We start from the raw sequence: 16,374 nt of genomic DNA on the forward strand, positions 1-16,374 counted from the left end.
TGCACCAACCTCTATCAGGCTGGCAAACAAATGTTCACAGAAAATATCAAGCAGTGAAAATTCTGCCCTTAGTGTTCCATAAAGGATTTCAATTATTTGTTCTCATAAATTGTATCGCTTTGTAGTGTAAACTGTGCTTCCAAAGCTTTCCCTCATGATCAAGAAAGAAAGAATTCTCAGATAGGTGAGAAAAATCAGTAAATTCTGGATTCTTGATCAGAGATGCTAATGATCTTAGGCCATTCTGGTTTCAGTAAATGGAACAGTCAGCAATAACCAGCACAATGACCCTAAGATCCCTCTTTGAGTTTCTAGGGTGCTGGCAGAGGCTTGTGCACAGGCACCGCTGTCCCAGCAACTCAGAAGAAAGGACTTGAATGGAGGTTTACGGAAAAACATCCCCAGAGCTTTCACGCCCCTCATTGGCCCTCCTTAGGCTAAGACTTGTGAAGTTTGCCTCTTCCAAGACCTCCCCATCCCTGACTCAACTTAAGATGTCATTTTCTTTTTTTTTTTTTTTTTTTTTGAGACAGAGTCTCGCTCTGTCGCCCAGGCTGGAGTGCAGTGGTATGATCTCAGCTCACTGCAAGCTCCGCCTCCTGGGTTTACACCATTCTCCTGCCTTAGCCTCCCGAGTAGCTGGGACTACAGGCGCCCACCACGTCGCCTGGCTAGTTTTTTGTATTTTTAGTAGAGACGGGGTTTCACCGTGTTAGCCAGGATGGTCTCGATCTCCTGACCTCGTGATCCGCCCGTCTCGGCCTCCCAAAGTGCTGGGATGACAGGCTTGAGCCACCGCGCCCGGCCTAAGATGTCATTTTCAAAGTCTCTAAAGGCAGGGAGGACCTGCTGAAATAATGTAACCACATGTTCCATTCACTAACACTCTGAAGTATTATAGAAGCAGCACCCAGAAGCAGCCATGGCAGAAAGAGAACTTCCTTCTTGGTACTGAGAAAAGTTACTTCACCTGTAGTGAGACCATCTAGAAAGGAATGAAGGTCAAGTAAGACCAGGAATGTGCATGTACTTTGCAGTTTCTGAAGTTGATGTTCTGACCAGACGTGGTGGCTCACCCCTGTAATCCCAGCACTTTGGGAGGCTGAGGTGGGCAGATCACTTGAGGCCAGGAGTTTGAGACCAGCCTGGCCAACATGGCAAGACCCTATTGCTACTAAAATACAAAAATTGGCCAGGCATGGAGGCGTGTGCCTGTAATCACAGCTACTCGGGAGGCTGACACAGGAGAATAGCTTGAACCTGGGAGGCAGAGGTTGCAGTGAGCCAAGATCGCACCACTGCACTCCAGCCTGGGTGACAGTGTGAAACGCTGTTTCTAAATAAATAAAGTTTACTCATACCCTCTTTAAGCATTCCCTGGGGCACGCAAAGTATTCTGGTGTTTATGTTCATTTCCTTAGTGTCTAAGAGGTAATTTGTGCCTCTTTGTCAGAAATATGCTCATGTTGCATTGCCATTGCTTTGCATATATTCTTTGCTTTCCGAAATGTATTATAGCTTCCCTAAGGCCACTCTTCTTTAATTCTTCTCATATTACATATAACTGATGTGAAAACAATTTGTGTTGACTTAGATTTCAATATAAAAATTAGTTGATCTTGTTCAGTTGATTGGACAGAAAGATAATCAAATAAAAGCTTTTCTGTATCTCACTAGTCTGTTTATAATTTAAATTTAATTACATCGCTTAAGCATGCTAACACACAGTGCCAAAAATATTAATAAATAAGCATGCTGTTGTATCACATGCTTGTTCCTATTATCAGAAAAATAAAATGAATGTTTTTCCTCTATAACTGCTTCCTTAATTTTTACAGTTCCTCCAGAACGCATAAGACAATGCTGATATTTCAATAGAGTCTCTTTCCTGCCTTTGTCATGGCTGTGCTTTCTACTACATTTGCACACACCCTGTTGACATTTGATAAATGTACTTTAAATGACTGATAGTCGTGACCATTGCATGCTGTCTCCTGATATTGAAACACAGAAATGTTCTTGCTCCTGAAAGGTTCAATAATCACTCAGCGACTCACTTCTTCAGAGGACTAAATGTACACAGAAGTTCTTTTCATCTCAGCTGCTGATTCTCTCTGAACTGCTTTACCTATTCAACCATGAGGGTCTTGTGTTTGATCTTTGGAGTCCTTTACTTGCTGTCCACAGTTCCTCCAGGTAAGACAGAAACTTTTTATTCTAAAGTTCTAAAAATATAAGTAAAAGAAAAGGCAAGGTCTTTCAAGAATGAAAGTAAATTAAGCATGGGCAGATTTTACTGTACCAAGAAGGCTGCTCAGAGGATTGAAGAGTTGATGCTAAAGACGTCAATAAGGTGGTTCCCTGCAGTGATTGAACCTATGATAAACTCACTTGAGGCTGCACACAGTGGTTCATGTCTATAATCCCAGCATTGGGGAATTTTGAGGTGGGTGGATCACTTGAGCTCAGGAGTTCTAGACCAGCCTCTCAGGGGCAACAGAATGAAATCCCATCTCTACAAAAACAAAAATACAAAAAATTAGCCAGGTGTTAGTGGTACGTGCCTGTGGTTCTGGCTACTCAGGAAGCTTAGGCAGGAGGATCACTTGAGCCTGGGAGGTCAAGGCTGCATTCAGCTTAGGTCATGCTGCTGCACACCAACCTGGGCAACAGAGTGAGATCCTGTCTCAAAAAATAATAATAATAATAAATAAACTTACTTGAGAGTTGTGTTTGATCAAAAGATGGTGAGAGTATGCACACAGAACACAGGAAATTTAAAGAATTGGAAAAATGAAAAGCGAATGATGACTAGAAGAAGAGCTAGAGGTGAAGAGGTGGGTGCCCCACCGCAATCCTTGGTTCACGGGATACTTTCACCACTGATCCAGGCAAGGACCTGGTCTCTGTGTTCCTTTAAAGTTGAATAAAACTCATATGATATCATTTAATGTATATGGAAATTACTTTTTGTATGGTAAGAGTTAAGATTCCACCTTAATTTTTAGCCACATACTTAGCCAATTATATATAAGCATATTTATTAAATAATCAAGATTACTTTCCCAAATTAATTTTAAAATTCATCAATACTGCATAATAAAAATACATTAAACTGTGGTTTATACCTGAGATTTAGATTACTGGTTGACTTATTTATCATTTCTGAAGCACATTTTAAAACTTCAGAATTCAAGATCCCCTCGTTTATATAATACTTCATGACTCAAGATTTCCTTATTTATATAATCACAAATAATTAGGCCTTTCCTCCACGAATGCTAGTGGGTTTTTATATTTTTATTGAGATACAATTTACCATAAAATTCATTCCCTTAAAGTGTTCTATTCAGTGGGTATCAGTGAATTCTTAAAATTGTGCACCCCTCACCACTATCTAATTCCAGAATACTTTTATAACCCCAAGAAGAAATCTCTTTCTTCTCTCACTACTATCTAATTCCAGAATATTTTTATAACCCCAAGAAGAAATCTCTCTTCCTCCACTCACCTCACCACTATCTAATTCCAGAATATTTTTATAACCCCAGGAAGAAATCTCTCCTCCTCCCAGTCCCTAGCAACCACTGATCTGATTTTTGTCTCTATGTATATTCCTATTCTGGACATTTACTATGAACAGAATCATAAATATGTGATCCTTCATGTCTGTCTGCTTTCGTTTAGCATAATGTTTTCAAGATTCATCCTTGTTGTGGCATATATTCGTACTTCATTCCTTCATTCAGTGGTCATCAGTGTATCCCATTTTAAGAATCCACTGATACTCACTAAATGGAACACTCTAAAGGAATGAATTTTATAGTAAATTATATCTCAATAAAAATATAAAACACCACCAACATTCATGGAGGAAAAGTATAATTATGTATAATTATATATATGATGAAATTGAAATAAATATTAAAATGTGCTCTGAGGTAATAGATGCTTCAGAAAAGATAAATAAGTCAATTGATAATCTAAATCTCTGGTATAAACCACAGATTAATATGTATTTATTATAAAGTATTGGTGGATTTTAAAATTAATTTGGGAAAGTTAGATTGATTATTGGTGTTGATAAAAAATTTCATCGTATAGATTATTTAGCATGCGGACTGTAATGATCCATTGTGTTTCTTTTATATCAGTTGTCAGGTCTCCTGTTTTATTTCTGATTTTATTTATTTGGCATTCTCTCTTTTGTTCTTGGTTAGTCTAGCTACCAGTTTATAAAGTCTGTTTATCTCTTCCAAAACTCATCTTTATGTTTCATTGATTCTTTGCATTTTTTTAATCTGTAATTCACTTAGTTCTGCTCTGATTTTTGTTATTTCTTTCCTTCTCCTAAGTTTCATTTTTTCTTGTTTTTATGGTTCCTTGAGGTGCATAGTAGCTTGTTTATAATCTTACTATGTGCTTGCAGTAGGGATTTATTGCTATAAAATTTTTTTCTCTTAGCACTGTTTTTGTTGTATTCCATAGGTTTTGGTATGTTGTGTTTCCATTTGCATTTATTTCAAGAACATTTGTTATTTTCTTCTTAGTTTTATCATTGACTCCATGGTTGTTCAGAAGCATGTTGTTTAATTTCCATGTTATCTGTACAGTTTCCAAAGTTCTTCCTAGTATTCATTTCTAGTTCTATTCCATTTTTGTCTAGAATATACTTGATATAATGTTGATTTTTCAAAATTTGTTTAAACTTGTTTTGTGTCTTAACATATGGTCTATCCTGGAGAATGTTCTATGTGATGATAAGAATGTGTATGCCACAGCTATTGGATGAAATGTTCTGTAAATGTCTGTTAAGTCTATTTGATCTGAGGTACAGATTAAATTCGATGATTATTTGTTAACTTTCTACCTAGATGATCTGTCTAATGCTGAAAGTGGGGTGTTGAAGTCCTCAGTTATTATTTTATTGAGGTCTATCTCTCTCTTTAGCTCTAATGACATTTTTAATATATCTAAGTATTCCACTAGTGGGTACATATATACACACATTTGGAATTTTTGTATCCTCTTGCTGAATTGGCCCTTTTATCATTATATGATGGCCTTCTTTGTCTCTTTTTATGTTTTTTCACTTAAAGTCAATTTTGTCCAATATAAATATAGATGTATTAGGCCATTCTTGCATTGCTATAGGGTTATCATAACAAAGTACCACAGAATGGGTGCCTTGAATAACAAAAGTTCATCTTCTCACAGTTCTGGAAGTTGTAAGTCTGGGATCAAGATGTCAGCACATTTGGTTTCTCCTGAGGCCTGTCTTGGCTTGCAGCTGGTTGCCTTCTTGCCGTGTTCTCTTATGGCATTTTCTCTGTGCACATGCATTCCTGGTGTCTCTTCCTCTTCTAATAAGGACATCAGTCATATTGCATGAGGGCCATACCCTAGGAGTCTCATTTCAACTTTATCACTCCTTTAAAAAAAAACTTATCTTCAAATATGATTACATTCTGAGATACTAAGGATTGGGACTTCAGCACGCAAATTTTGGAGGAACACTGGTTAGCCCGTAACGATGAATTCATCAATAGAAGGATATGATCAAGGAAAGAATCAGTGAGCTTAAAGAAGTTTAAATAGCAACTTCCGAAACTTGAAAGCAAAGAAAAAAGAATTAAAAAGAACAGAATATTTAATAAGTGTAGACCAAGTACAAAAGGAACAATATATGTGTAAAGAAGTGTCAGGAGGAGGAGAAAGAAAGGAACAGAAGAAATACTTGAAGAAATTATGACTGAGATTTTCCCAAAATTGAAAATAAACAAAATCTACATATCTAGGAAGCTGAGAGAATGCCAAGCAAGAAAATATAAAAAATTTAAACCTAGGCATATCGTATTGAAACTGCCAAAAATCAAAGACAAAAATAAAATCTTAAAAGAAGCCAGAAAGGGAAAAAATCTTTATCTATGGACAACCAAGGATGAGAATTACATCAGACTTCTCTTAAACCACATCAGCAAAAAGAAAGGAAAGTGAAATATTTAAGATGTTTAAAGAAAAAAAACACTATCTCAAAACTCTCTATCTAGCAATATTATCTCTTTTTTTTAGATAGAGTCTCACTTTGTCACCCAGGCTGGTGTGCAGTGGCAGCGACGTTGGCTCACTGCAGCCTCCACCTCCTGGGTCCAGGCAATTTGGTGCCTCAGCCAGCCACCACCATGCCTGGCTAATTTTTGTATTTTTAGTAGAGACTGGGTTTCACTATGTTGGCCAGGCTGGTCTCGAACTCCTGACCTCAGGTGGTCCGCCAGCCTTGGCCTCCCAAAGTGCTGGGATTAAAGGTGCAAGCCACCGCGCCCAGCTTACCCTTTAAATTAAAGTAAAAATACATAATTTTCTTAGGTAAACAAAAATAGAGTTTGTCACCAGTAGTCCTACCTTACAATTAAAGTAAGAAGAAATTCTTCACTCATCCTCAATGGTGAAAAACTGAAAACTTTCTTCTAGGATCAGGGACAAGGCAAAAGTGCCCCTTCTTGCCACATTTATTTAACGCGACGCTAAAAGTTCTAGCAAGAACAATTAGGCAAGAAAAGGAAATAAATGGCATCCAAGCTGGTGGTGGGGGAGGAATAAGTAACATTATCTATTTCCAAAGGACATAATTTTTTTTTGTCAAAAACCCTAAACTTCACTCCCCCAAAATTATTAAAACTAATAACAAATTCAGTAAAGTTGCAGGATACAAAATCAACATACAAATATCAGTTGTGTTTCTATAGCACTAACAACAAGCAACTGGAAAGCAAGTAAAGAAAATCCCCTTCATAATTGCAACAAAAAGATAAGATGCTTAAGAATAAACAACTAAAACGATGAAAGAATGGTACATTAAAAATTGCAAACATTCATGAAAGAAATTAAAGAAGACACAAATCAGTGGAAAGATATCCTATGTTCATGAATTGGAAGACACAATATTATTAAAATGTCCATACTATTCAAAGCAATTTATAGATTATATACAAGCCCTAAGAAAATCCTAATGGCACTCTTGACAGAAATAGAAAAAGCAATCTTAAGACTCATATAAAACCACAAACGACCCTGAATAGTCAAAACATCACATTTTCTAATTTCAAAATGTATTATAAAGATAGAGTAATCAAAGCTGTGTGCTACTGGCATAAAGACAGACTTATAGGCCGGTGGAATACAACAGAGGGCCCAGAAAGAAACCCACACTTACACAATCAACTGGCCTTCAACAAACATGCGAAGAATATATGATAGGGAAAAGATGGTTTCTTCAATACATGGTACTGAGAAAACTGAATATTCACATGCAAAAGAATAAAATCGGGCCTGTATCTCATGCTACATACAAAAAGCAACTCAAAATGAACTACACCTTTAAACATAATTACCTGAGACTGTAAAACTTACAGAAGAAAACATAAGGGGAAACGTTCACGATGTTGGTCATGGCAATTATTTTAACTTATAAATTGTAACACAAGGATTTGGGAAGGCCTGGTAGGTTTACAGGGAATATTTATGGGTGATTACGGGTTATAGGCTCCTGTGCACATCTCAGTAACTTCCTGAGTAAAGGAGACGTGGCCTTGAGCCCGAATACACTGGGAAGTTGGAACTAAGACTCAACTCCTCTGACCCCTTCTCTCAATTAAGGATTCTTTTTTCTCATTTCACCAAGAACAGAGAAGCAACCAAAGATAGCTTTTCCATTTTTCCACCACCATATCTCTTCACATAGTTTTATCTTTACCCATAATCTACCTTCTCTTCACTCTCCGATTCAAGGCCAACTCCTCCACTTACACTAGATTCCATCCCCAATGACTTTTTTAAGAATTTAACTCCAGAAGTTAAACATTATTTCCATACTGTGATTCTCTACGCCACCCCCAAGCTGGATAATTCTTTTTAGGCAGAAATATGTGGTAATAGTTCTCATTTAAAATTCTGTACATTTCCAGCTACTGCCTCATTTATCTACTCTCTTTATAGAAGAAATCATCATTTGTCTTTATTCAGCATCTCCACTTTTTCTCTTGCATTCTTTTGTTGTTGTTTTTGTTTTTCTGGGAAAGTTCTTTAATGTTTTTAATTTATTATAAAACATTTCAGACATTTAAAATAAAAAATAAGTAATATTGTGTCATATAATTTGTCTTCTCTTTTTAAAGCCAGAAGCTTCATTTATATTGATGAATGTCCTTCAGAATATTATAATTGCAGAATGAAGTGCAATGCTGATGAACATGCAATTAGATACTGTGATGACTGGACCATCTGCTGCAAACTGAAGTACATTGAAATTGAAAAACTAAAGAGGGGGCGAAAATACTAACTCCATCTTCTTCAGACTCCAGGAGAAAAAAAAGTCTTAAACTGTCTTATCTATGAATAATTAACATGATGGATGAAATTTATAATTGCATGTTTAGATGGTCAGGTGAAAATAAATACAAATTTTATACATGCTTACACTGTATTTTCATTTGTGCATTTTAACATTTACTCCATTAATTTACATCCACAGCCACTTGTTTCAACCATAGTACTATATCCCAGCCCCATCACTTGTTAACTGTTCAAGCTTGGGCAAGTTATTTCTTTTCTATCTCAGTTTCCTTATTTATGAAATGGGATAGCAATAGGTACCTACATTGTGGTATTGTTAGGATTATATGAGTTAGTATATGTGAAGTTCTTAAACATCTCTTGACCCTATTATACACATTATGTAGACGTTAGCTATGATTTCATGGAATCCAAGAATTTGATCCATCCTATTCCTTTTGGGGTTTTATATAATTATTCTGTGTGCCTAAGAGTTCATTTTGTTAAAATACTAGGTGGTTTTGAAAATAAGGTATATTTTTCAGGTTATGATATATAATTTTATATAAACACAATCTATTAATGCAACATTATTCTATTCCAGTAATCTAGGACTTGAACACTAGTAGTGAGAACTAAAAAGAAAGAAGAGGTGCAAGGTGAATTTCAGAATTAGGATTAGCAGGATTTATTGTCCATATGACATACTGAGAAGGCATGAATGATGATTCTGAGATTTCAAAGCTAATAAAAAGATGGATGCCAGTATAATTCACTAAACTAGAGACGCCAGAAGAGAAAGTAGGTTAGGAATGCGGGGAGAATCAATAAAGACATGTTTTGACATAATGGAGTTTTAGTCATATAAGGGATATGTCAGTCTACTAGGCATATTTACAAAAGTGTAATTTTCTTATACTATAAATTAACTGAATTCCTATTGGGAACCTTATTTAGCCTGGTCACAGAAACTTAAACTTAGTCAATTCATAGTTGATCATATATTCTCCAAGTAATTTTTGAGTTCCAAAAGAGGTAAACAGTGATGAGGTATCTGGGAGAGCATTTATTATGTTAACTTACTAAAACATCTTCATTCTCCTCCGATCTTCTGTCACTAATCTAGGTGCAACTGCTGAGTTTTGTCTCATTCTTAATTTTAATAAAATTTGTAAAGCTCTTTGGGTGACGCCCATTCTTTGGTACACTGGTTGGTTCTGCTACTCAAGCATCATCCTCGGTCACCAGGTGGGAATATTCCTTGCTTCACCACTTTTATTCTGGTCTGAGTCATATAATAACTATTGCTGCCCCCTTCCATTGCTGGGACAACCTATGTGAGGGAAGAGGAACTAATGTGGGAAGACTATCTTAGACCTATCTGCTGAAGAAAACCATGCAATTAGCACTATGGCATGGTCTTGCCACTTCTTTGAGCTTGATTCACAGACGGGAGCACTCGTGCCGTGTGTTCTCAGATTCTACCCAGAGCTTTGGTCCTCCATTACCTTCTCTCATTTCCCTCCCTTCCCATTATCTGAAACCCAGGATTGGAGATGACCCACCACTATCTAAGCTGTCCTTCCTCCTTCACCCTGATATTCTCCCTCTTCCTCTACCTTACTCAAGATGTGATTTAAGGGATGAATCATGCTCCTAATCCATCTGCATTCCTCAAAGTCTATTATAAAATCTGAATGCAAGAGTTCCTTCCAGTACCCAGTAAAAACACAGTCTTCTAAAATCCAGATGCCTGTTCTTTCTCTGTTTTTGAGAGTAACAAGTACATGTGTTTAGTATGGAGTAATGATAAACTATGTGTTTTGGACTTCTGAAAACAGAAAAAAAAACAGATGAAATATTTTTGAATGTTCTTAAAAGCAATGAAGTTCTAACAAATTAGTGAGAAACTTCCCAAACAAAATCCAGGAGTGTATTAGGCAGCTTCTAAGGTGACCTCCAATGCTTCTTGCCTCTGGATGTTCATGCCTTTATGTAATTCTCTCCCCTGGGGTGTAGGCCAACTTAGTGACTCACTTCTGACAGAGAGAATATAGCAAAAGTGATGAGATATCACTTTCAAGATTAGATTACAGAAAGACTCTGGTTTTTATCTTGCTTGCCTTGCCTTGCTCCCTTTCGCTCAATAGCACTGATGGAAGCCAGCTGCCATTTTGTGCTCTACCCTGTGGAAAGGTAAACATGGTGAAGAAGCGAAGAATGCCTCTGGTCAACAGTGAGGAAATGAGGCCTTCAGTCCCACAGCTCACAAGGAAGAGAATCTTGCCAACAAAACCATGTGAGCAAGGTTGGAAGCAATTCCTCCCTGGTCAAGTTTGCACACAAAATTGAAGACCCAGCTCACACTTATTGCAGCCGTGTGAGAGACCTTGAGGCTGAGGCACTCACTTAAGCCATGCCAAGATTCCTCACTCAAAGAAACTGTGAAATAATAAATGTTTGTTGCTTTAAGTTGCAAATTTGGGGGCTAATTTGTTACACAGCAATAGATAGCTAACGCAAGGAGACTACAATAATTCTCGTAAGCTCTAGTATCAAGACGATTTTATTTAGAAGCATTTGCTGATTTAAAAAAATAAAAAGCAACTGAGAAGCTAAACTGTCCTTTTAGGGAGTAGGATGGGGATGGCAGGAGGGTGGAGGTAGAGGGGCAAACAGAATTCAGCACAAAAATTTACAAAGGTGAATCACACAAGAGCCTTACCTTTTAAGAGCTCGATTTCCATTATAAGAAACATATATAAATAAAGCAACCCCCCAAAGAATGTCATAATTGTATAAATGAAGCACAAATTGTGTCCTTTATAATGGAACCACTTTTCCTTAGGATTTTCTGCACACTAGGTCCTTTTAAATGCCAGGACCCTTCGGTTTTCCTTTTCCTGACTAAGGGAGGCTTCAACATAAAGATAACCTACAAGATCAATGGCTGGCAATTCCTTCAAAATGAGAGCTTGCATTCAGGTTGCTACTCACTCATGAGCAGGTGACTTCCAAGAGAGAAATTTCCCATAGCCTATGTTCAGGCTTTGTCCTCCTTAAGTTATATGGAAGTCCCAATAAGGGCCACAACACAGTATTTCTCTTGTACTACTGCAGAGAGCCCAGCCTTACCCCACCTCAAATTCTTTCTAAAAAGTCTTGCATCATGTCTCAGACAAGTCCTAATATGTGGCACCGACTATTTTTCTTGTCTTTTTTTCTGCCTGCAAGTGGTAATGTCCTGTTGGTAGTGGAAGCACTGGCATTACCTCTCATTGTTGCTGTGGAAGCTGGCACCAAGTGTTGCTGATGCTGTGGCCCTTTGCATCCCAAGATGTCTGGAAAGATAGAGAAAGAAAAGAAAAGAAAAGAAAAGAAAAGAAAAGAAAAGAAAAGAAAAGAAAAGAAAAGAAAGAAAGAAAGAAGAAAGAAAGAAAGAAAGAAAGAAAGAAAGAAAGAAAGAAAGAAAAGAAAGAAAGAAAGAAGAAAGCAGACGAAGGAAGAAGAGAAGAAAGGAAAGAAGAAGGAAGAAGAAGGCAGGCAGGAAGGAAGAAGAAGGAAGGAAGGAAGAAAAAGGAAGACGGAAGGAAGTACTCATGAAGTAAAGTGACGGCAAGGACTGAATAATTGGAGAAGCCTTCATTCATCCGGAAATAATTCCAGTCACGGACGGTACGTACTTCGTCCGCCATTCCTCCTTAACCTACTGCAAACTTCTCCTCCTTCCCTACTTCCGTCCTCCCTTCGCCCTCCTACCTTCCCCTTCTCCTTCCTCCTTCGCTCACCGCCTCCCTTCCTTCCTTACTAACTTCATTCTTCCGTTCCTGCCTTCCTTCATTCTTCCTTATGTTTGAATCTGGGATTTATTTCTTTGCCAGACACCCCTGCTTTCGCTTTTTGGTGTCACTTCCTTACCATAGGTTCTAGCTCCCCAGTCCCTGGCATCTACAAATTCTTCCTGGCTGGTCCAGATATTCAAACTAGAATTTTTGCTATATTTCAGAACCTCTTTATCCCAGGAGACAATATAGACTAGCAGTTAATAAATTTGGGTTCTAGAATCTCTGTAAGACTTCTCAGTCCCAGATGTGTGATTTTAGAATTACTCAAATCTCTGCTTCAACATCTTGAAAATGTGAATGGCGAAAATGTCTATTAAGTGAGGCAATATTAAAAAAAAAAAATACTTACTACAGTCCTTGATGCCTAAAAGTGCTCCAAATACCAGTTGTTAGGAATATATTTGCAGTAGTTCCCCACCAAGCCATAGTTCTAGTTACTTACAGTCAACCACAGTCCAAAATATTAAATACGCTGGGTGCGGTGGCTCACGCCTGTAATCCCAGCACTTTGGGAGACCGAGATGGGTGGATCACCTGAGGTCAGGGGTTCGAGACCAGCCTGGCCAACACGGTGAAACCCTGTCTCTACTAAAAATATAAAAATCAGCTGGGCATGGTGGCGGGCACCTGTAATCCCAGCTACTCGGGAGGCTGAGGCAGGAGAGTCACTTGAACCCGGGAGGCAGAGGTTGCAGTGAGCCAAGATTGCGCCACTGCACTCCAGCCTGGGCGACAGAGCAAGACTCCATCTCAAAATAAATAAATAAATAAATAAATACAAAATTCCAGAAATAATTCATAAGTTTTAAATTGCATGCTGTTCTGAGTAACACAAAACCTTGCACCATGCAGTTCCACACACCCAGAATGCGAATCATCCCTTTGTCCAGTGTGTCTACAGTGTAAACACTACTTGCCCACTAGTTATCGAAATCAGCTGCTTCTGAGATCCAGCCATTGATATCATCATGGCTCAGTGACCCAGGATCACCTAAAGCAGATGATCCTCCTTCCAACATATGGTCAGAAGATTAGTAGTAGCCTAATGCTATGTCACAACACCTATGTCATTTTCCTCACTTCATCTCATCACACAGGCATTTTATCATTTTATATTAGCATGAGAAGAAGAGTGGGCAGAGCACAATAAGATATTTTGAGGGAGACAGAGATCACATTCACATAACTTTTATAGTATTGTTATTATAGCATATTGTTATAATTGTTCTACTATTAGTTATTGTTATTAAAATCTTACTGTGCCAAATTTATAAATTTAACTTTATCATAGGTCTGCCTGTATGGAAAAAAAGCACAGTATATATAGAGTTCAGTACTACCCACTGTTTCAAGCATCTACTGGGGGTCTTGGAACATAGCCCCATCAATAAGGGAGAACTACTATATATTCTAAAGTTAAAGTATAAACCTAACATCTAGAGTTCATTTACTTATTCAACAAATATACCTTTGGCACTGATGGCCTGCTAGACTGTGAGCCCAATACTGGTGTACAATGATAAATAAGAGAGTCATGGAATCTGTACTCAGAACTCACAGTCTAATCATAGAGACACAAATAATTTATATAGTTACAATTGTGACAAGTGCTATAAAACAAAAGGAATTGGTGCCCTGAAAATGTGTAATGGGAAAGAGGACCATCTCTTCACAGAGGATACAGAAACTGCTTCCTTTTCCATCTCCCACTGTTGGCTGGAATACATTTCTCTTTATTAGAATTGTCATTTGGAAACGCTGCATATTGAATCTGTAAGGCTGAGGGTCAGACAGGGACATTTCAATTGCTGCTGAGAATATGGCAGTTGCAGAACAACCACAGATCAAGAAGATGAGAAGAGCAGCATGATGACCCTAAGGAAATACCAAACCCAGGAGGTAGAAGAAAGAGCCGTCTAGTCCCAGCATGGAGCATACTGTACTTCTCCATTTTCTAATCCCAGAGCACCATGTGGCCCTAGGGGAAAATAAAAAGCTGGTGTGCTGGTAAACCACAAACTTATTTTCAAATGATGCGTAGATCTCCCCTCTTTATCTCCAAAGTCTATGAACTAGGTCAGCTCCCAACTCGCGGCACCTACAGTGACCCAGACACTGAGCCAGGAGAGGTCTAGAAAACAAGAGACGATCTCTGACAGTTATTGAAATTATTCTTTACCTCTTAGAGCAAAACTCAGAGGCCGTCCTGTTCTAATATTTAAGTAAAATCAGGAATTGCTGGTAGCTGGGGAACTAGTCAATGAACCAGGTCCTTATCAATAGTGGAAGAATAATAGTAATAGTCCTTTCTGGGGAAAAAATATGGCACTATAATCGTCTTTGGGTTTTTTAACTTTGGCTTTGTAAGCAACATTATTTTTGCTTGGGTTAAAGCCTCTTCCATGGGTAATGCCAATATCCCATCGAGCATGTCCTCTCTAAGGCTGAGGTTTCCAGGTCTTTTGTTTCTCAGAGTGATTGCTGGCGTGTTTGGGAGCCTCAGCCAGTAATTCCTTATACTGTTTATGATCTTTATACTCCCATACCTGCTTTTCATAAACCCATGCCCTCACTGGCTGGTTGCTAAAAAATTGGACATGTTATGACCCGGCACCTCTTGTGTCGATTTTAGTATGAACTTCCAACTGGGGTTCACTTGAAACCAAGGTAGGAACTTAACATAGAAATGACAGTTTCCTGCCTCGGGCTTTTTCTGTTTGGTAGATTTTTTACTACTGATTCCATTTTGAGATCTCATTATTGGTTTGTTCAGGCATTTAGTTTCTTTCTAGTTCAATCTTGAGAGATTGTACGTTTCCAGGAATTTATTAATTTCCTCTAGGCTTTGTAGTATGTGTGCATACGGATGCTCGTAATAGTCTCTGGGTTATTCTTGCATTTGTGTGGGGTCAGTGGTAATATCCTCTTTCTCATTTCTGATTGAGTTTATATATATTTTTTTTTATTTTCTTTTTAGAAAGGGTCTCACTCTATTACCCAGGCTTGAGTGCAGTAGCACAACCACAGCTTACTGTAGTCCCAACCCCCCAGGCTCAAGCAATTCTTCCACCTCGACCTCCCAAGTAGTTGGGACTACAGTCGTGCACCATCACACCTGGCTAATTTTTTTTTAATCTTGTAGAGACAGGGTCCCACCATGTTGCCCAAGCTGGCCTTAAACTCCTGGACTCAAGCGACCCACCTTCCTTAACCTCCCAAAGTGCTAGCATTACAGGTGTGAGCCACTGCACCTGGCCCAGTTTCAAACAATTTCTTGATTTCTGCCTTAATTTTATCCTTTACCCAAAAGTCATTAAGGAGAATATTGTTTAATTTCCACGTACTTGTATAATTTTGAGAGATCTTCTTGGTATTGATTTCTATTTTTATTGCACTGTGGTCTGAGAATGTTCCTGGTATGAGTTCTTTTTGTTTTTAATTTGTTAAGAATTGCTTTATGGCCAAGCACGTGGTTGATCTTAGAGTACATGCCATGTACAGATGACAAGAATGTGTATGCTGTTGGTGTGCGGTGGAGTGCTCCATAGATGTCTGTCAAGTCCATTTGGTCAAGTGTTGAGTTTAGGTCCTCAATATCTTTATTTGTTTTCTGCCTCAATGATCTGCTTAACACTGTCAGTGGGGTGTCAGTGTCTCTCACTATTATTGTGTGGTTATCTAAGTCTCTTCATAGGTCTCTCTAATAACTTGTTTTATAAGTCCCAGTGCTCCAATGTTGGTTGCATATATAGTTAGGATTATTAAGTCTTCTTTTTGAATTGAACCCTTTATCATTTTGTAATGCCCTTCTTTGTCCTTTTTGATCATTGTTGCTTTAAAGTCTGTTTTGTCTAAAATAAGAATAGCAACCACTGTTCTTTTTCTTTTCCATTTGCTTGCTATATCTTTCTCCATCCCTTTACTTTGAGGCTATGAAAGTAATTGCATATGAGATGGATCTCTTGATGGCAACATACAGCTGTGACCCAGCCTTTCTACTCCCGAATATTTGCAAAAGAAAAATAAAAACATATATCCATACCATGACTTGTACATGAATGTCCATAACAGCTTTATTTACAATAGTCAAAAAACTGGAAATAATCAAACATCCATCAATAGGTGACTGGATAAACACATAGATGTATATCCATGCAGTGGTGCTCAGCAATGAAAAGGAATGAACAACTAATTCATA

At 38.0% G+C, this 16,374-nt stretch overlaps 1 protein-coding gene across 1 annotated transcript; it reads left to right on the forward strand.

Moving 5' to 3' along the window:
- The first annotated feature begins 2,138 nt into the window (after window positions 1-2,138).
- On the forward strand, window positions 2,139-8,338 carry LOC115899614 (beta-defensin 131A-like). The gene is made up of 2 exons (XM_030937506.1): window positions 2,139-2,196; window positions 8,175-8,338. Exons 1-2 carry the CDS (start codon window positions 2,139-2,141, stop codon window positions 8,336-8,338), a joined length of 222 nt encoding a protein of 73 aa, XP_030793366.1.
- Window positions 8,339-16,374: the final 8,036 nt, after the last annotated feature.

This window comes from Rhinopithecus roxellana, chromosome 9, assembly GCF_007565055.1.
Source record: "Rhinopithecus roxellana isolate Shanxi Qingling chromosome 9, ASM756505v1, whole genome shotgun sequence".
Taxonomy (NCBI): domain Eukaryota; kingdom Metazoa; phylum Chordata; class Mammalia; order Primates; family Cercopithecidae; genus Rhinopithecus; species Rhinopithecus roxellana.